Source organism: Scleropages formosus, chromosome 1 (genome assembly GCF_900964775.1).
Source record: "Scleropages formosus chromosome 1, fSclFor1.1, whole genome shotgun sequence".
In the NCBI taxonomy this organism is placed as follows: Eukaryota; Metazoa; Chordata; class Actinopteri; order Osteoglossiformes; family Osteoglossidae; genus Scleropages; species Scleropages formosus.
Window position 1 is genome coordinate 12,413,237 of NC_041806.1, and position 20,862 is coordinate 12,434,098.

Below are 20,862 nucleotides of genomic sequence, written 5' to 3' on the forward strand. Positions count from 1 at the left end.
GGTCCCCCTTCTTAAAAAGAGGGACCACCACCCCGGTCTGCCAGTCCAGAGGCACCGTCCCCGAACTCCACGCGATGCTGCAGAGGCGTGTCAGCCAAGACAGCCCCACAACATCCAGAGACTTGAGAAACTCGTGGCGGATCTCATCCACCCCCGGAACCTTGCCACCGAGGAGTTTTTTGACTACCTCAGCAACTTCAGCCAGGGTAATGGACGAGTCCCCCTCCGAGTCCCCAGCCTCAGCTTCCTCTACGGAAGGCGTGTCGGAGGGATTGAGGAGATCCTCAAAGTACTCCTTCCACCGCCCGAGGACATCCTCAGTTGAGGTCAGCAGCGCACCACTTCCACTGTAAACGGTGTTGGCGGAACACCGCTTCCCCCTTCTGAGTCGCCGGACGGTTTGCCAGAATCTCTTTGAGGCCGACCGAAAGTCTTCCTCCATGGCCTCACCGAACTCCTCCCAGGCCCGAGTTTTTGCCGCGGCGACTGCCGGAGCCGCGTTCCTTCTGGCTTGCCGGTACCCGTAAGCTGCTTCAGGAGTCCCATGAACCAGCCAGGCCCGATAGAACTCCTTCTTCAGCTTGACGGCATCTCTTACCTTCGGTGTCCACCACCGTGTTCGGGGATTGCCGCCGTGACAGGCGCCGGAGACTTTATGGCTGCAGCTCCAAACCGCCGCCCTGACAATGGAGCTGTGGAACATAGTCCATTCGGACTCAATGTCCCCAGTCTCCCTCGGGACCTGGTTGAAACTCTGTCGGAGGTGGGAGTTGAAGACCTCTCTGACAGGGGCCTCCGCCAAACATTCCCAACAGACCCTCACTATGCGCTTGGGCCTGCCAGGTCTGTCCAGCTTTTTCCCCCGCCATCGAATCCAACTCACCACCAGGTGGTGATCAGTTGACAGCTCAGCCCCTCTCTTCACCCGAATGTCCAAGACATATGGCCGAAGATCAGAAGAAACGACTACAAAGTCGATCATCGACCTCCGACCTAGGGTGTCCTGGTGCCAAGTGCACTGATGGACACCCTTATGCATGAACATGGTGTTCGTTATGCATAAACCGTGACTAGCACAGAAATCCAATAACAACTCACCACTCAGGTTCAGATCAGGGAGGTCGTTCCTCCCAATCACGCCCCTCCAGGTGTCACTGTCGCTGCCCACGTGGGCGTTAAAGTCCCCCAGTAGAACGACAGAGTCCCCAGTGGGAGCGCTTTCCAGCACGCCCCCCAGGGACTCTAAAAAGGCCGGGTACTCTGCACTGCCGCTAGGCGCATAAGCACAAACGACAGTGAGAGACCGTTCCCTGACCCGAAGGCACAGGGAGACGACCCTCTCGTTCACCGGGGTAGACTCCAACACATGGCGGCTGAACTGGGGGGGCTATTAATAAGCCCACACCTGCCCGCCGCCTCTCACCCTGGGCAACGCCAGAATAGTGGAGAGTCCACCCTTGGTCGAGAAGAGTGGTTCCAGAACCCAAGCTGTGAGTGGAAGTGAGCCCGACTATATCTAAACGGTATCTCTCAACCTCCTGCACCAGCTCAGGCTCCTTCCCCGCCAGTGAGGTGACATTCCAAGTCCCAAAAGCCAGAGTTGGCGCCCGAGGTTTGGGTCGGCCGGGCGCTCGGCCCCAACCACCGCCCAAATCACAACGCACCGGCCTCTTATGCCCCCTCCGGCAGGTGGTGAGCCCACTGAAGAGCGGCTCCACGTCTTGTCTTCGGGCTAAGCCCGGCCAGGTCCCATGGGCATAGACCTGGTCACCAGGCGCTCGCATGCGAGCCCCCCCGCTCCAGGGTGGGGCCCCGGTGACCCCATACCGGGCAGGGTGAATAAGATCCTTGATTTAATAGTCATAAGGGGATTTTGAAGAGAGGAAGTACTGAGCAGCAAATGTGTCTGGAGACTTTGGTGACAGAGGGATCCCAGTATCAGCACCAGAGAGGGGAGTATGGTTGGTGTAGGTCCTGCTTGTCTGAGAGGCCAGGGCCTGGTGAGATTGGCTGAGAGTGCTCAAATCTCATGGCCCACAAGGCCTTCACAATGATGCAGTCAAGTCTCCATACTAGTAATCTAATCTCATCTGAACACCTCAGTGACACACAGTCTATAGTATGCAATAATTTGGATTTCCAAGTACTCAAACAATAAATAAATACAACTGCACACAAAAAACATTACTGTTATCTATATGCAGAATTACACAATGAGAATGCATGAAGGGATATAGCATCACCAGAACAGCAGTCAATGCTGCTAGTTGCCACCCAAGGAGGCTGCCAAATCATTGACCCCTGAGAGTAATGGCACGACAGCCTTCCACCAACTGGTAGGTACTGAACCCTCAGCAGCAGGTGGAAAGTATATTGATGGACAGCTACCTGCCCTCACCTAAACACGTTAATGATGACCAGCTGCTGGCAGTCGAAACCACATCAGCCAGGACTTAAAAGCAGTTGGTCTGAGGTATGGGGTGTACCAGGGATTCTATCTGCAGACTAGGTTGCTGGCAGTTTAGCCATTGTAACACACCCTGGTTTTTGGTTTCCTATTTACCCTACCTTTGTCACTATGTGCTGTTGTATATACTTAAAATAAAGACTCCTTGCTGGTGAGGGGAAAATCTGCTATCTTGTCTCACTCCCACCCATCTGGCCACCTCTGCTCCACACCAGGCCACGGTACCTTAGGCTAACACATTATATATGTATGGTATCTAATAAATACAATGAAAAATACATTGTCACCACTCAAGAAACCACTCCAAAAACAATATATACTACATTGCTTTGTATGTAACAGTAATATTCATACTCATTTTTCACTTGCCTTCACTAAGATCTGGAGGAGTTTTCAGGGGCATCATGAGTTTGTGTGTTCAATGTGTGAATACATCATTGATGGTGTCTTCAAATTGCTGACTCCATCACCAGTATTACTGAATTCATTGTTTCAGTTGCTAGTACTGCTCCTCTTGAATTTAACCTAAATGTGGCACAGAGGAAGATTGCTTTTGGCAAAAACATTTACATTTATTCATTTAGTAGACGCTTTTCTCCAAAGCGATGTGCATCTCAGAGAAAATACAACTTGTGCATTATGTAAGGAGAAAGTGAGACATAGTTGCAGACATGTCATTCTTAAGTAAACCTAGTTTGTTTCTTTCCACTTTTTGCACCGATGTTCATCGCATGAGTAGGTGCACAAAACTCAGGCTAGACTAATCCTGATCACCTTCCTACATTTTTTTTATTTTTGAAAAGGTACACAAACATGTACATACAATATAGGAGTAGCGGCTGTGTAAAGGCTTATCTGGGCATGATCATAAAGTCACAGTGCATAAACAAATTCCACCATACACAAGCTGGAGAGATCATGAACAATGACATTAGTGGTTTTGGATGAAATAGTGGATCGGAAGAACCTGATTTTTGAAAAAGGTTCACAGCCCATTAGTGAAGTGGAAATGAATAAAATTAAAGACTTTTTTTGTTACTTTATTAATGTGATTAATATTTTTCATTGTGATACTGAAAATTTGAATTTTCTTTAATACAAAGTTTAAACAAATCATTATTTAAGTCTCATGATTTGCTTCATACTTGCAAAGGTTCACTGTGTCTGCAGGGTCCTATGTATATAAAACATATTTTAAAAATAATAGTTTTAGAAAGTAAACTTTCAGTGACTGTTCTTGGACTGCTTGAGAAAAACTATATGTCACAGTGGCGATATAGTGTTGTAGAGAGTAGTGCTCAATAGTCCACCGGCTGTCTCACAGTACCTGGCCTGTGCAAGAGGATGTGGATTCAGTCCCTGCTCAGTCAGTTTGTATGTCCTCACTGTGTTTGTGTGGGTTTCCTCTGGCTACTTTGGTTTCCTGCCACAGTCCAAAGATGTATTTTAAGTGAACTAGCAGCTCTAAATTGTCTGTAGTGTGTTAGTGTTTCACAGGTGTATAGATGGCTCACTGTAGATAGTGCAACTAATATTGTAAGTTACCTTGAGCTAAATGCCATGTAAAACATACTGTTCATTGGAAGTCACTTAGGAGAAAACTTTCTGTTAAATGAACAAACAGGTGAGTAGCCTACCCAAGCAAGACCACTTAGTGCCTACAATGCAAGGTGTCTCACAGTCTCTCTCACACAACTTCTTGGTGCAGTTTTCAAATATAGCCTGAATTTAATGCTCTAAATTGAAAGTTTGGGGCCTAGACCAAATGTTGCAGATTGGATACATAAAAATCTAGATCGATTAATGATAAGTGGAATAAATAATAGCAGACTATATTACTAAAAAAACGAACATCAGAAGACCAAATAATCGGAAATGATGAAGCTGGCACAGTGAAGTTTGTACTTAACTTTCGATAATAGTGGGAACAGTTTCCCAAGGATACCGGTAAAGAAACCATAAAACTATGGTATTAATATACAGTCATACCCTGAAATACGCTCGTTTGAGTCACGACTTGATGAGGAGTTTCATTTAATACCATTAGTACATCTTGCAAGGCATTCCCACTTTTATGAACACCAAATTTGGAATTTGAACACCTCCTGACAGCTAAGCAGCGAAAGACATTGATTAATTTAGCAAACACTTCTCCAAAGCAATGTACAAAGATTACAATGCAGCACCTATTTGACACCAGGTGACTTACAAAACTGAACATTATGCTTTATACTTTATTTTTAATAAGTAATAAAAATATAGTTTATAAACATGTTTAGCATTTGTGGAATAAAAATGAGCCACACAGACAATCAGAGCTGCATAGAATATATTTCCTTTAATCATGCGCAATACACATACACATTAATATAGGAGAGTCTCTGTGCAGAGGGTCTCTGTACAGAGGGTCTGACCCAATAAAGCATACCGCAGTTACTTATACACCTGTTGCGTTGAGCCGATACGCCCCCTTCAGTAACTTTCCGCTTTCTTGGGCTCGTTCTTTTCTGGGGATTTTCCAAGTGTGTGAACCTTATTCTGTTTTCTGCGCTTGACGCAAACACGTTATCTGTTTTGTCTCCAACCTTGGATCATTGTGCCGTTTCAGTCTACTTGTGTATGAGCGCATCAACATAGCCGTTTTCTCAGCCAGTCTATCTTTGTTAGTTCCTGCTCCTTGATACAGCGTGCAGCATCTTTCAGTTATTTTCCATAAGCACCTACCCTACTGGATACTGCATATTTATATTTGCTTGTAGCACTAATGTCTAATATTAAATTTTCTCTCACACATTACATTATATTGTCTTATTAATTTTTGCACAAGTCCAAGTTTATTGTAACACATCTCATAAGGTTTGTGTGGTGTTCAGTGGTTAAGACATGAGTTTTAGCTTTATGCACATTAGCAGCCGAACCACGTGAAACACACGCTACAGCTAATTTACAGTTACCAATTAAACTAAAATACTTGCCTTTGGATAGGGGGGTGTGGTGGCGCAGTGGGTTGGACCGGGTCCTGCTCTTCTGTGGGTCTGCGGTTCGAGTCCTGCTTGGGGTGCCTTGCGACGGACTGGCGTCCCGTCCCGGGTGTGTCCCCTCCCTTTCCGGCCTTACGCCCTGTGTTACCGGGTAGGCTCCGGTTCCCCGTGACCCTGTATGGGACGAGCGGTTCTGAAAATGTGTGTGTGTGTGTGTACTTGCCTTTGGAGTGAGGGAGGAAACCAGAACACCTGGAGGAAACTCACACTTTTATAAGTGTATGATATCTAATAGCTGCAAAAGAGCTGAAAGAGCAGATAGACAACCATACAGTATTATAGAGTAATTAATGAAGGTAAAACCGCCTTGTTAGGTTGTTTTGTGATAACTAATGTTAACTATTAAAGTACTTTGGATCCATTTTCATGAGATTTGATGTTATTTTAGCACAGAAGATCCAAGATGGCACTGCGAACACCCGCCTTGGTGCGGTACTTCGTACTACTATTTATACTCTCATGTTTGTATACTCTGTAAATATTTATTTATTCTGTAATTCTGTGTCAGCAGTTTGTTGTCTGTAAATACTGGAAGCATCTAGAACCACGGCAAATTCCTTGTGTGTGTCAGCATATTTGGCCAATAAAACTCATTCTTCATCTGATTCTGAAATGGTTGTCAATTCAAATTTACATTTACATTTAGTCATTTAGGTGATGCTTTTCTCCAAAGCAACTTGCAATGTTCAGGTTACAAATGTAAGCTTGCAATTACAATTACAATTCTGGGGGCTCTAGAACTTAGAAAGTTAGAAATTTTTGCCATTGAAATTACATCTTTATGAGAATTCACCCGAAAAATGATTTGGCAAGAATGTATTACGATAAGAATGTAGCCTACTATACATATCATTGCAACTGAATTTTACTGGCCATGAATTTGGGATTGATTCCTTATAAACATGTTTGTCAGGATGTACTCACTTTCAGTTTTAGAATAAAAAGTGGGATATCAGGCACATAGCTCAGATAATTTGGTGGGTAGAGTCTGTAAAGGTTATCCACCTGCAACAATCTTCTCCCACATCCATTTTTTCCTCCACACTTCCCCCTGCTTCCCCTCTTCAGAGTGTGTTTTGCTGTTGACTAGTGGCGGAAATCAGAATCAGAATCAGAACGAGCTTAATTGCCAAGTATGTTCACACATACAAGGAGTTTGTCTTGGTGACAGAAACTTCCACAGCACAGACAGAATGACAGTGACAAGACACAGATGAGAAGATAGAATATGTGAATAAAGGATAAAAAATATATAAAAAATATAAACTACACAATATACAAAAAATAGTCACTAGACATATGTATGTACAGGTATGTTCTATACAAATGCAAGGGAATGTGAGTAAGAGATATGATGTGATAAATAGATATAATTATAAATATAAATAGCATTGTGTATTGCGCTGGTGTACTCTCTAGGGGGGATTTAGCTGTTCACGAGGTAGATGGCCTGAGGAAAGAAACTTTTCTTGTGCCTGGCTGTCCTGGTGCTCAGTGCTCTGTAGCGCTGGTCAGATGACAAAGGTTCGAAGAGGAAGTGGCCTGGATGTGAGGGGTATAGAATGATTTTGCTAGCCCTTTTACTGACGCTGGACAAGTGCAGTTCTTGGAGAGCTGGGGGGGTGTGCCGAAAGCAGAAAGCTGAAATGCAGGCTCTAAATGAAGTTATGTCATTTCACTGCAAAAGAAATTATAAAAAAAAGAACGGTGAAGAATTTGCAATTTAAATTAAACAGTCACCTTGGAAATGTTTCTATTTTCAAAAATTCATAACTCTGATGTTTGTAATACATTTATTCATTTGGCAGAAGCTTTACTCCAAAGTGAGGTACATTTCTGAGAACAATACAAAGTGCATTACACCATCAGAAGGAAGTCTATTTGTCATATACTACCATACAAGCTAATATACTTTATTCAGGTAGCTGCACATAGTTTTTTACATATCCAAAAGAGATTGGAGCCAGAACCTCTGTACCTTTGACTTTGTGCATGAGACCACCAAACAGGTAAAGATGGAGAAGTGTAGTAGTCCGGTTGGGGTGTAGTGAGGGATCAGGTCTTGAAGATATTGGGGAGCAGATCCCCAATAGACCTGAGGTGGTCAGCCGGCCGGCTGGCCGTTATGCAAGCACCCCATGCTGACTGAAGCTGATGACCAACCACCATGATAGACGAGGCATACCTTGGTGAACTGGGAAATCAAGTCAACATACAACAATAATACTATTATTACCTGTAAACTGACTTAGAATTCTTGTTTGATCTAGAATGCCCAGGAGGGGTGGGCAGCCACTGGCACTTGGACCTCCAGAGGTTTTTTTCTCCCTTGGCTTTTTGTGTCCTTTTCTCCATGGCCAGTAGGCATACTTATAGCTTCAATAAATGCAATGATAATGTGTTACACTGGTCTGTAATCAACAGTTATTTTTGACTGTTTGTCAGATTTATTTTTTTCTTTTCCTTTTTGTCTATGTTCAGCGCTCTGTGTCACAGTATGAGAAGAACAGTCTATAAAAATAAATTGAATTGAACTGAATTGAAAAGGACATGAATTTGAATTCCCGGTCCTGTTGTACTACTCTTGGTCAAGGCACTTTCCCTGAATTGATATTGTAAAGCTACACTGCTGTATAAATGGGTAAATTGTAATCTTTGTAAACAGCTAAGTATACAAACCGGAAATTGTAAGTCACCTTACATTTATAAATACAGCTGTTGCTTTTATTCAAAGCAACTTAAAATTCTACGCTACCTACAATTATTTACCCAGTTATTCAGCTGGGTAATTTTACTAGAGCAACATTTTTAGGGAAAGTACTTTGCTCAAGGGTACTACAGATGGCAGTGGGAATTCAAACCTATGACCTTTAATTCCAAAGGCAGCAGCTCTAATCCTTACACTACCACCTGTCCTCACATTGGACAAAGGGGGCAGCTCAATCATGGTTAATAACAATACATAGCAGAATGTAGTCATATGCATTTATTTGATTACAGTAATTGATTTTCTGATTTTATTTGCACAGCAAATTTAATTAATTGAAAATGTATTGAAAAGACAACTTCAGACTGCAGCTGATGACGTTACATTACATTTACTCATTTATGCTAAAGCTTTTCTCCAAAGTGACAAACTATTTAGCCATTTATACAAATAGTCAATTTTACTAGAGAAATTTAGGGCAAGTACCCTGCTCCAGAGTATTACAATGGTAGGAGAGATTTGAACCAGGAACCTGCAGCCAAAGGCAAAAGCCACCCCCTACTGGTTCATAACATTAAAAAAGCTTCGTTTTGAATCAAAGTAACTTTCAAACTTAATTAGCTTTTGACCAGTTTTTTTTTTTTTTACTTTCATTCTTTGTACATTTTTATATGAGTACTTTCACACAAGTAATTATTTTTTGAAAGTAGTAGTATAAACAGTACTTTTATTGCAGTACTGCGTTTGGCTATTCTACCCCCCTTTGGCTGCAATCAAGTTCATATAGCGGATCAGTTGTAATAAAGTTATACTAAATACATCAATAAATTAAAAATCACTTTTTTTAAAAAAAAATTAAGTGTTCTTAAATGTAAGAAAAGCTAGTTATTGCTGAAATTGGAAATGCTTCATTTCACTTATGAGCATTTTAGCATTATTTAATTTGTGAATTAAGCGCTGTTGGACAATTTACACTACACCACGGTCCTCTTTCTATAACTTTTCAAACAAATCTAACTTTGACAGGACAAGATTATAAAACAAGTAAAATCAAAAGACAATTCCTTATGTGTAATTAATATAAAAATAATTTCAATTTAGTTCCTTGAACAACGTTTCTGTCCAATCCTATAGGCAGTTCATATTAGCCTTGATGTGTTTATGTTTCAGAACACAGAAAAATTTCATTTACTTTTTTTTAATTAAGAACACAAATAGGAACATTTACAATCAAGCAGAAATAATATCAACACTAATCAAAAATCTTTTTAACATGTCAATATAAAATGTCAAACAAACGGGTTACACCACAGCAGCAGCATCAGGACTAATCATATTAAGGATTAGCTATATTTTGCAAATTATGAGTTACAATCTATTAAAGAATTACCAGAATTAAAACTGGTAAAGAGAAAAAGGTAAATGAGTAGAGGAGTATCATAAAATTATCAATATTTAACACTGAATAGAAATATAGTACACACACATTTTCAGAACCACTTGACCCATACGGGGTCACAGGGAACCAGAGCCTACCCAGCAACACAGGGCGTAAGGGACCCACCCAGGAGAGGACACCAGTCCGTCGCAAGGCACCCCAAGCAGGACTCAAACCCCAGACCCACCGGAGAGCAGGACTGTGGTCCAACCCACTGCACCACCGCACCCCCTAGAAATATATAGTACATATATTAGTGCATTAATGTAAAAATTTACATTTATTTAGTGCATCATTAAGGGGTATCTGTGAATAGTACCTTATGCTTAGTAGTAATTAACTTTTCTTGCATGATAACTGTTTTACATATATTAATTTAAATACAAAATATGTTTCACATGTTTTCAGTAGAATTACTTAATTTTTGTGTATATATATATAAAAATTAGCATACACAATTAGAGAATTTACAATATATTTACATTTATTCATTTAGCTGACACTTTTTCTCCAAAGCGATTTACAACGTTAAGCTACTTAGAAGCTACTTATCCATTATACAGCTGGGCAATTTTACTGGAGAAATTTAGGGTAAATACCCTACTAAAAAGGTACTACAGCAGGAGGCTGGAATCGGGTCCAGGCAGCAGCTCTAACCACTACAGTATCAGCTGCCCCGTAGCGTAGACTAGTAGTATATTTAACACATCATTTTCATAATACATAACAATGTATTTGACAGTAACGATAACGAGCGACTGCCCCTAACATATTTAAACATATGACAAGCTTCTATCCAGAAAAAACTAAGATGCTACATCATGACACGAAATTAAAAAAGTTAGCCTTGGCAGTCTGAGTCTACTGCACAAACAAACATCTTCCATGGACCATCATCCGCAAATTAATGACTAAAGATTTTATAGGAGAAATGGTGTGGAGAATTTTAAACTGTTATTTCTTTCACTTTATAGACATGCAATATTATAATATTTAAGGCATAACATAAGCCTTATTATTTATTATGTTACACTTCTTAGCTAAAAAATGAATTCCGAAAAGGTTTCCTACTAGAATTTTATTCTCGTCTCTTTATTACATTTTGGTATCTTAATTCAATTCCATCTAAAGCCATCTTAGTTGGTATGATGTAGATTTAATCATGGATGAAATTACTGTACTAGTTCAATAAGTCCAACTGGAACGCTGGGTAACATTTAATTTCCTGTCATACCACATATGTGTCGAGAATGAGGTCATCACAATGCCCGTAGCGAAAAGGACCCAAATTTCACATCCACTAAGCCCCAGCAAAACGGTTGTCTTCCTTCTGCCTGATGAAATTAAAAGTGTGGAAAAGGAGAAAGGTTAAAAACTAAAGTTACGATTGAATAGAAATAACATGTTTTGAAAAACTAAAAATATATTGAAATAATTATTTGGTAGTTATTCAATAAGGGAAAAGACAAATGTCATTTTTTCCTACCGAGCTCATACAAGACAACTTATTCGCATCATAGATCAGTCCAGACCAGTTCTGTTGGGTATGACCTAACTACTCTAGCTGTACTTCTTCAACTACGTTCGTATTTATGTATCTCTACTTAATCCTACATGAGCGGAGCTGTTTGTGGGAGACGTTGTTCGGTTTTTCAGAGAGTTCAGGAAAACTGTGTTGAAATGGCGATCTAGCTCATGTGAGCTAATCCCCCCGTGGGCGGTTTCCTTTCTCTCTGTCCCCCGCTGACTGTGGCTCCGCGTTGTGTCCGCGCGTCCGGTCCCCTCGAGACGAATCCGGCTCTCTAGCTCAGATCCGGCGAACGCACTAGCTGGTCGGCTTGTGCACGCTTGCTTTACGGTTGTGGCGAGCTCATCTCATTCTCTCATGCTGGTCGGCTGCAGAGCCCGGGGGGGTCCGGCGCTACACACACAGCCATGGCACTGACCACTCAGCATAAATCTTTAGACTAACAATAAATACAAATAGACACAAAACATAGGGAGAAGCCGCGTCTCTCCCCGAGAACTAGAAACTGGGCAGCAACCTGCGGTGAGTGGCCGAAGGACAAAACTAACTATTCAAGTCAAGTGCCCAACAGTGAGTGCGACGAAGTGCCATGACGGAGGAAAACAGCGTTGACAAGTTTATAAAGGTAGGAGAGCGCTGTGTTTTTGGTAGGTGCTGCACAGGAACTACTGTCTGTGTCTGTAAGGAGTAAGTACTTCGGGAGTTAGGCGTTTTACTCGGTACTGAGGCACTGCACACGTACTGTGTCAGTTAGTGCCTACCCAGTACAGACACAGCAGGCTGCAGCAGTACACACTGCTTACCCACCGACACAGCACCCACACGATACTAAGAGTAGTACCTACCAGTATAGACATATGTAACAGTGCCAACAACAGTGCTGACACCGGCACGGTGCCTTCCCAGTACAGACGCAGAACTTGTGCAATACAACTTATTCAATTTCATATATTGCTAAGAGCACTACTGACACAGTACCCCAGTAAACACAGCACTCATACACATTTGCTATAGGAATTTTGCCTTTACAGGGTAGGCACTATCATAGTGACTATGGTGGTTGTAGGATGTAATGTTAGGCTAAGGTTAGTGAATTACAAATATACAGTAATAATAATACATGTAAATAATAAAAGAGTAAGTTGGGTGGCAACACTCCCAATCACAGCCAAAGGGAAAAAAATATCTCTGCAGTATATCAGTATCCCCTGATTAACCAGTGGCTGTGGGGATGTGTCAAATAAGTAAAAACATCAAGGCTGAACTGCAGTCTAAAGAAGTTAGAATTTGTTGCTTAAGCCCAAGGTTGCTGGTCCTGTCAGCTTAGGCTAACAAAGTACATCAAACTTTGTTGGCTGGCAGTGGCTCCTGTGATAATTCCACGCTCCATCTAAACTTAGAGTATAGGTGCTGTATAGCTAAAGGCATGCTCTGCTACTGAAATCTTATTAATTTTGAATATCCAGTATCTAAGGATCATAGACATTGTTCACAAATATAGGACTTAATATCACTAAGGTAATTTGGAGCAAGGCCATTAACTACCTTGTAGATTGAGAGATTTTATAGCCTGCTCTAAATTTAACGGGAAACCAGTGTAGCACCTTAAGAATTCAAGTTATATGGTCATATTTCCTGGTTCCTGTAACAATTCTAGCTGCAGCATTCTGAATCAACTGGAGAATGGACATAGTCCAATGTGGACAGTCTGTTAATAAATTACAGTAGGCACTGCATGGTAATCGATTTCGTTACAGTAATCAGTTCGGCTCAAGATCAAAGTATGGACCAGCTTGTCTAGATAAGTTTACCCATATTTCTCAGATGGAGGAAACAAAATCTAGATAATGCAGTAACATGACAGCCAAACAATAATTAGTATGAATACAACGCCCAAATCTCTAATGCAAGTAAAGTTTAGTCCTCCAGAATTTACAGATAAAACAACTTCTTCACAGGTTACAGCATACAGGTTACGAGTTATGTTTGGACTATTCAGCCTTTGGACTTCTCAAATGATTAAATTATCAGATGATTTATTGTCCTTTTCCTTCACTAAGTCTGGTTCACCTTCAGCTCACAGGAATTATGTGATTTAGTAGTATAGTGATATGTATTAAGCAGGATGCTTTTGTGCTATCTGGCAGGAGAGCTCCATCCTGGAGGAGTACAACATTAACTGGACACAGAAGCTAGGAGCAGGTATAAGTGGACCTGTCAGGTGAGTGTGGCTCAACCATTTTTTAATTTCTAAGTCTTTCCCCAATTGTTCTTCAGTCATGAATCCAGAAGTGAACAGAAGAGTCAGTATGAGTGTGTCATTACTGTGACATCAGTACTTTTTGAATTTCCTCTCCTCAAGTTGTAATTGAATGAGAGTTTCACTTCATCTGAAATGGTTTCTGCTTGCAGTGTGCAATATGTCATCAGTGGAGTATTGTATTATGTTTCTGGTGTATATTCACCTTATTGTGTAAGAATATTCCTAGGAGAGGGGATTTGGGGATTATCTCAGCAGAGGTTTGGGGAGCAACAGGAATCAGCAGTGGCTCCTGAACCTTTTCCCTTGAGCATGACCAGACACCCCATTTCCCCTTTCTCAGAACAGATAAGTAGTCAGAATTGGCAAAACAATCCAGTGTGGCAGTGGTTTCTGAAAAGTCTAACATCTGAAAAGGCTATGTCATGGGTGAGAGTAGCACCATTACTGGAGGATGATGGCAAATTCCTGATTGTGGATGTTTCATCTAGTTTTATCTCATATCATTACATGTACATTTACAGTTAAGCATCTGCTAAATGAATTTCTCCAAAGCAATGTACAACTCAGCAAAAATACAATTTGTGCATTTCATTAAGAGAAAGAGACATGGCTGCAGTGCATGTGAATCTTAAGAAAACCCAGCTTGTTACTTTCCACTTGATGCACTGATGTTCATCGCTCAAGTAGGTGCAGAGTAGCGGCTGTTTAAAGGCTTATCTGGGAATGATCATGAAGTTATGGTGCATGAACATTTACACCATACATGACCTGGAGAGATCTTGGGCAAAGTGGGTCTGGAAAAGGTGAGTTTTAAAACCCTTCTTGAATGTAGACAGAGTTTCTGCAGTTCTGAGTGAGAGGGGAAGGTCATTCCACCACAATGGAGCCAGAACCGAGAACCTCAGTGCTTTACTTTTCGTGCGCAGGACCACCAAGCGAGCAGAAGTAGACGAGTGAAGGGGTCTGGCTGGAGTGTAACGGTTGATCAAGTCTTGTAAATAGCTGGGAGCGGTTCTGTTGATGCATTTGTAGACAATAACCAGGGTCTTGAATTTGATCCGGGCAGCTATAGGAAGCCAGTGCTCAGGAGATACATGGGAACACTTTGGCAAATCAAACAACTCGTGCAGCAGCATTCTGTATGAGCTGCAGAGGTTTGGTGGCAGTAGCAAGAAGGCCACACAGGAGAGAGTTGCAGTAGTCCAGACGGGAAGTCACCATGACCTGGACAAGTAGTTGGGCAGAGTCAGTAGTGAGGTAGGGACGGATCCTAAGAATATTATGCAAGATGTATCTGCAGGACTGGGTTGTAGCTTCGATGTGCTGATAGAAAGACAGACTTGAGTCAGTTGTTACTCCTGGACTCTCAGCTGAGGAGATAGGCAAAATGAGCGAGTTGTCCAGTTTGATCGAGAGATCGTGACAGGAGGACAGGCCAGCTGGGAGGTGAAGAATCTGTTTTGGTGAGGTTGAGTTGCAGGTGGTGATCAGACATCCATGCGGAGATGTCCGACAGGCAGGCAGCAATGTGTGCGGAAACGTCTGATGCACCAGGTGGAAAGGAGAGGAAGAGCTGGGTATCATCAGCATAGCAGTGGTATTTGAATCCATGGGATGCTATGACCGGCCGAGGGAGGAGGTGTAGATCAAGAAGAGCAGAGGACCCAGTACCGAGCCCTGCGGGACACTGGTTGAGAGAGTCAGAGGAGAATAACAAGAGCTCTGCCAGACCACTTGATAGGATCTGTCAGATAGGTAGGACTCAAACCATCTTAGTGCCGCTTCTTTGATCCCAAGCTGACTAAGAGAGGAGAGTAGAATCCGGTGGTTGATGGTGTCGTATGCTGCAGACAGATTGAGGAGGATGAGGACTGAGGAGAGGGAGGCAGCTCTAGCAGATTGGAGAGCATGAGACACCACCAGCAGGGCCGTCTTAGTGGAGTGACCAACTTTGAAACTGATATCCATCGAGGAGATGGTTCCGGGTGAGGAAATCAGACAGTTGATCACAGGCCGCCCGCTCTAGAGTTTTAGACAGGAAGGAGAGGAGAGAGACTGGTGTGTAGTTTCTGACCGAATTGGGATCCAGGGAGGGTTTCTTTAACAGAGATGAAATGAGAGCAGTTTTGAAGGCAACTGAGAAACAGCCAGCGGAGAGCGAGGTGTTGATGTTAGAGATGAAGGTGGAGGGTTGCCGGGAAATGTTCTGTAGGAGTGACGATGGGATCGGATCAAGCGAGCAGGTGGTGGCTCTGCGCAATATTAGGAGGTCAGCAACTTCAGATTCGGAGAGCAGCTTGAATTTGGAGAGGATAGCTTTGCAGGGAGGTCCAGCGTGAACCGGGCAGGGTGATGCTGAGAATTTGACTTTGTCTCTGAAAACAAAGCAAAGTCATCAGCAATGAGAGAAGAGGGAGGAGGAGGTGGCAGAGGACACAGAAGGGATGAGAAGGTGGCAAAGAGTCTTTGTGGGTTTTTAGATGGAGACTGTATTTTGTTGTGGTAGAAGGACATTTTGGCTGAAGAGACAACAGAGTGAAAAGTAGCTAAGAGTGACTGGTAGGCATCCAGGTCTGACCAAGTTTTGGATTTACGCTATCTTTGCTCTGCAACCCGGAGTTTGGTCCTGTTAGCTCATAACGTATCAGTCAGCCATGGGGTGGCACTGGGGCATGCTGGTCTAGAAGACAGTGAACAGAGAGAGTCAAAGGAAGATAGGGCAGAGAGGAAAATGTTTGTTGCATCATCTGTTGATAGATCCGAGAATTATGCAGCAGAAGGGAGAGTGGACAGCGTAGCAGGAAGGTGAGAGAGATTTTAAATTGCGGTGGAAGGTGACAACGGGTGCAGAAAGAGGCAAGGAATTAGTGGTGAGGCAGGGTTGAAAGGAAATGAAGTGATCAGAGACATGCAGCGGAGTAACAGATTGGACGGGACAGCCACAGTTGCGGGAAATACAAGGTCAAGACAACTGCCTGCTTTCTGAGTAATAGGGATTGGGACAAGGAGAGATCGAAGGACTGTAGAAGCAACAGAAGGCCGCTTGCATGAATGTCGTCAACATGCAGGTGGAAGTGACCCAGGAGAATCAATGGAGCATTGTCCCCTGGCAGAGAGCTCAACAAGATGTCAAGGTCATCCAAGAAGCAGCTGAGAGGGCCAGAAGAGTGATAAAGAACAACCACAACAAGAGTGATTGGGGCAGTGATAGAGACAGCATGCCATTCAAAGGCGGACAGATCATGCAGGTGAATGGGAAGAATAGATTATTACCACATGCAGAGAGATGAGCAGGCCTGTGCTTCCACCTCTGCCGGACGAGGGGTGTGAGAGAAGGAGTAGTTAGTGGAGAGAACTGCAGGTGTGGCTTAGTTGTCTGGGGTGATCCAAGTTTCAGTTAGGGCCAGGAAGTCCAGTGAGAGATGGGAGGCGTAGGGTGGTATGAAGTCAGCCTTTCTCACAGCAGACTGGCAGTTCCAGAGTCCCATGGAGAAATTAATGCAGGATGGAGGGTTTGACAGGCGAGGACAAATCAGGTTGCTGTAGCAGCAAGAGCGTCCAGGTGTTCGATGGGGACGACGGCGCACAGCTTAGTTGCCATAGACAACTTTGATAGTCGACGTTTGCCGCATGATCCCTTGTGGAACAGGGTGCCGGTGGACTCCCATAAGTAGATTCCCTTGTCCTTGCACCAAGAGGCTGCCACTACAGGTCACCAGCTGCTATTTAAACCGGGCCAGTTCTTATCAGCTGAGATTCCTAATCGAAATTGAAACTACTCCAACAGTGGCGACCAAAACAACCAACCAGACGCTATTAATCAATCAACAGAGTCACGCCCACTCCACACTACAGGACACAGAATTGTTCAGGAGGACGTGCGTGAAACTGTTGTACATTAATACTTCATTGCCTGCTACTTTTTTGTGTACCTGTTTTCATTTTCTATGAAGGGCACTAGTCAGGGAGGCCACCGAGGCATTAACTACGAAGGAGTTACAGCCTTCAGTGGCTGAGGTGAAAGTGGCTGCAGCAGTTGTCCATCTGCTTGCCCTGTTTCAGCTTTATGGGAAACTGGCAACAATTTATTGTTGCGGGGAAAAGTCATGGACATCTGTTCTAGTGTTTGCCAGAAGGCATCTGGAAACCTCTGAAACAAAGTGGGAGAAAAAAGGTTCTGTGGTCTAATGAGATAAAAATTTAGTTTTTTAGCCTTCAGGCCAAATGCTATGTTTGGCGCAATGCAAGCACTGCATGTCATCAGAAACACATCCTCTCTGCTATAAAGCATGGTGCCAGGGTCATGTTGTTCAGTTTTATGCAGTTCATCTTGGAAGGCTGATTACAATAAAGGGTTAAATACATACAGTAAAGTACAGTTAAGTCCTGCTTCAGTCTACAAGATAACTTCAACTTGGTACATTTGTTTTCTAGCAGGGCAGCAACCTCAAATGCAGTGCCAAAGCTATACAGTTATGACTTAAAAACAAAAATGTCAGTGTGCTGGAGTGACCAAGTCAGAGCCCTGACTTCAGTACAATTGAAAATTTGTGGCAGGATTTGAAAATTGTCACTCATCGTCCCCACCGGGTTTGACAGGACTAAAAAAGTTTAAGAGGAATTTGCAAAAAGTACAAAAAGTTATTTGCAAAGCTGAGAGTTATTCAAATACACTTAAGGCTATAATTGCTGCTAGAGGTACTTCCTCTGAATATTGATTTCAAATGGTGATAATTTATAATATAAGATGTTTCTGGTTTTATATTTGTAATTAGTCCAAAATTGATTTGTAGAAATGTGTTTTCACTTTGAAATAGTATTTTTCTGCTAGTTAGTGTCAAAAAAGCCTAATTGAATCGATATTAATTCAGCTTTGTACAATAAAACTGACTTTTTAGCGATACTGTAGATAATGAGAAGAGTTGTGACCCAGCACTGACCCTTGAGCTATTGCATTTGAACTCCACTCTTTTAGATTACAAACCTTTCTGTAGAGAGATTTAAAAAAAAAACATAGACCTGTGTTGCTAAAATGAGAAGCTGCTACTGTATGGCATGGTTTTAAAGTTGCACTATGGGATCTGATTTATTAAGCCTCCTACCAGAAATACCTATGAGAGAATGAACATATTAATAACAAATATTAGAATTAAAAGTGGAGTGCCTAGAGCAAGAACATAAACAATCACTAACCTAGGAGAATTGGAACTGATTAACTAAGGCAAAGGCCAAATACCAGCTAATTTATGCAAATCATATTAAAAAGCTTCAGCTCTTTACAAAACAGGGTTACTGTGAATTTGGGAATAAACCTAATCATCTTCTCAAACTAAAATTCAAACAGAATAAGAAGTAGATTAAGGCTATAACTAGACACCTTCAGGTTTAGTTAAATATGGCCCATTGGTGATTAATAGCCATTAAAAAAAAATATTATGGATCCCTTTACTTCCCTCGGGAGCAAGGTGCAATGGATGAAATAAATCATATTTAGAAAGTTTATCACTGCCTAGTGTCTCAGATAAGGACTGTACTTTCCTAGACACACCATTCAGTAATAAATCTGGAATCTGGGACATCCATCCATCCATTTTCTTTCCCGCTTGTCCTAGTAGGGTTCGTGATGGCAACAGGGAGAGCAGAGAGGCCCAGCTACCCCTGTCCCCCGCAACTTCCTCCAGCTCAGCCTGGGGGATCCCCAGCCGTTCCCAGGCCGACTGTGAGATATAATCCCTCCAGCAGGTCCTGGGCCAACCTCAAGGCCTCATCCCAGTTGGCCGTGCCTGGTATACCTCCAAAGGGAGGCGCCCAGGGGGCATCCTTATCTTCTGTTGAATTCTATAGAAATTCTGGCACAAATTGTACCTTTTATTAATGACAGTCATTAATGATATACTCATAGAGGGCCCTGGAAAGGGAAAAACCTCCTGTAATAATCTCTCTTGATGCTAAAAAAAAAGCATTTGACGAAGTAGAATGGAGTTTATTTGCTGTCTTGAACAGACTTAAGATGGGTAGTAACTATTAACCTAATCAAGCTCTTATACTCAAACCCTTCAGCACAAATTAACACAAATGGCTTTCTGTTGGACAGATTTAAGCCATCCAGCCTTTGTCAACCGAAAGACAAGGTTGGTGCTTCTGTACCAAATATGAGGTTTTACAGTTGGGCTGTACAAATTAAACAAATGACTATTGCATTGGTTCCAGGCTTGACCAGATTTGCTGTGGATAGGTATGGAGTCAACTTCATGCCACCTGAGACTAAGATTTCTAACTTTCATTTAAAAATTTCATAAGATCCCATCTTTATCTAAAATTTTGGTGTATTGTACCACTGTCTTTGGAAAGATTTTGAGACACCCGGGGATCCTGAATTGTTTATCACTATGGTCTCTAATGCTCTCAACCCAGATCTGACTCCAACTATTTGCCAAATTGAGCTCCAGAAATGGCTGTCTACAGGAGTGTTAGATATATCATCTTTATTTACAGATGAATCACTGGTGAACTTCTACCTTTTAAGAAATAATTTCAACCTACCGAATGTGGACTTCTATGAAATATCTAAAATTATGTCATTCTATTGCTGCCCTGGAAGAGGACAACACTTTATGGACAGAATTAACAAAAGGTGAGAAACAGGCCATTACACCAAACAATTCCAGGAGTATGATTTATGCATTATGTACAATTTTCTCAAGTGCTGGTACATGCCTTTTTGACAAACTAAGTGAGACCTGGGAGCAGGACTTGGACTTACCTTTTAGATATCATGAATTGTCAACTATATGTGCTAAAGTCTTCCATGCGTGCACCTCCATCACCATCAAGGAACAAAACTTCAAGCTCATTCCCAGAATCTACCTCACTTTAGTGAGTCTTCATAGGATGTACATATTTGGCAAAGAAATGCACTTTAATACTGTAGTCTACATCATAACTTTACATTGTAAATATGACTGAATGTCATGACTGAATATTGACTTGACATGACTGAATATTAAATTTCCCCCACTTTAAGAACATTTGATTTGCATGACAACTGTAATGAAGTCTGGAATATGTGAACACCTTTGATCATACCTGTGATAAATTGTAACCTTTTGACCCTGAGCCTTCTTCAGTCTATGTATATGGACATATTTGCAATTTTTTGGTGTACTATATCTGTCTATATGCTGTTGTGACCCTGTGTTGTTCATATAACCAATTAAAAAAAGGCGATAATGAGAATGGTGTTGAAGTTTATACCAACATATATGTATTAAACTTTTTAGTGATGTCCAGTTCAAACCAGTTGGGAAAAATCCTAGATGGGCTCAAACATGTCTCCAACCGTTGTAGAAGGCTATTTTGATCTGCTTTGTCAAAGGCTGTTGTAAGATGCAAGAACATAAACACTGTTGGATCAATGA

General features: G+C 42.1%; 1 protein-coding gene across 2 annotated transcripts in view; it reads left to right on the top strand.

The window, feature by feature from the left end:
• Positions 1-11,170: 11,170 nt before the first annotated feature.
• The window catches only part of mapkapk5 (MAPK activated protein kinase 5), a 31,515-nt gene continuing 21,823 nt past the window's right edge, over positions 11,171-20,862 (top strand). The window contains exons 1-2 of one of the 2 annotated variants that reach the window (XM_018752959.2): positions 11,171-11,806; positions 13,329-13,402. In XM_018752959.2, coding sequence (XP_018608475.1) covers positions 11,771-11,806; positions 13,329-13,402 — 110 coding nt within the window. In that variant the 5' untranslated portion in view covers positions 11,171-11,770. Of the gene's footprint in view, positions 11,807-13,328; positions 13,403-20,862 lie in introns of those variants that run through there. The other variant, XM_018752960.2, reaches the window with a different exon arrangement.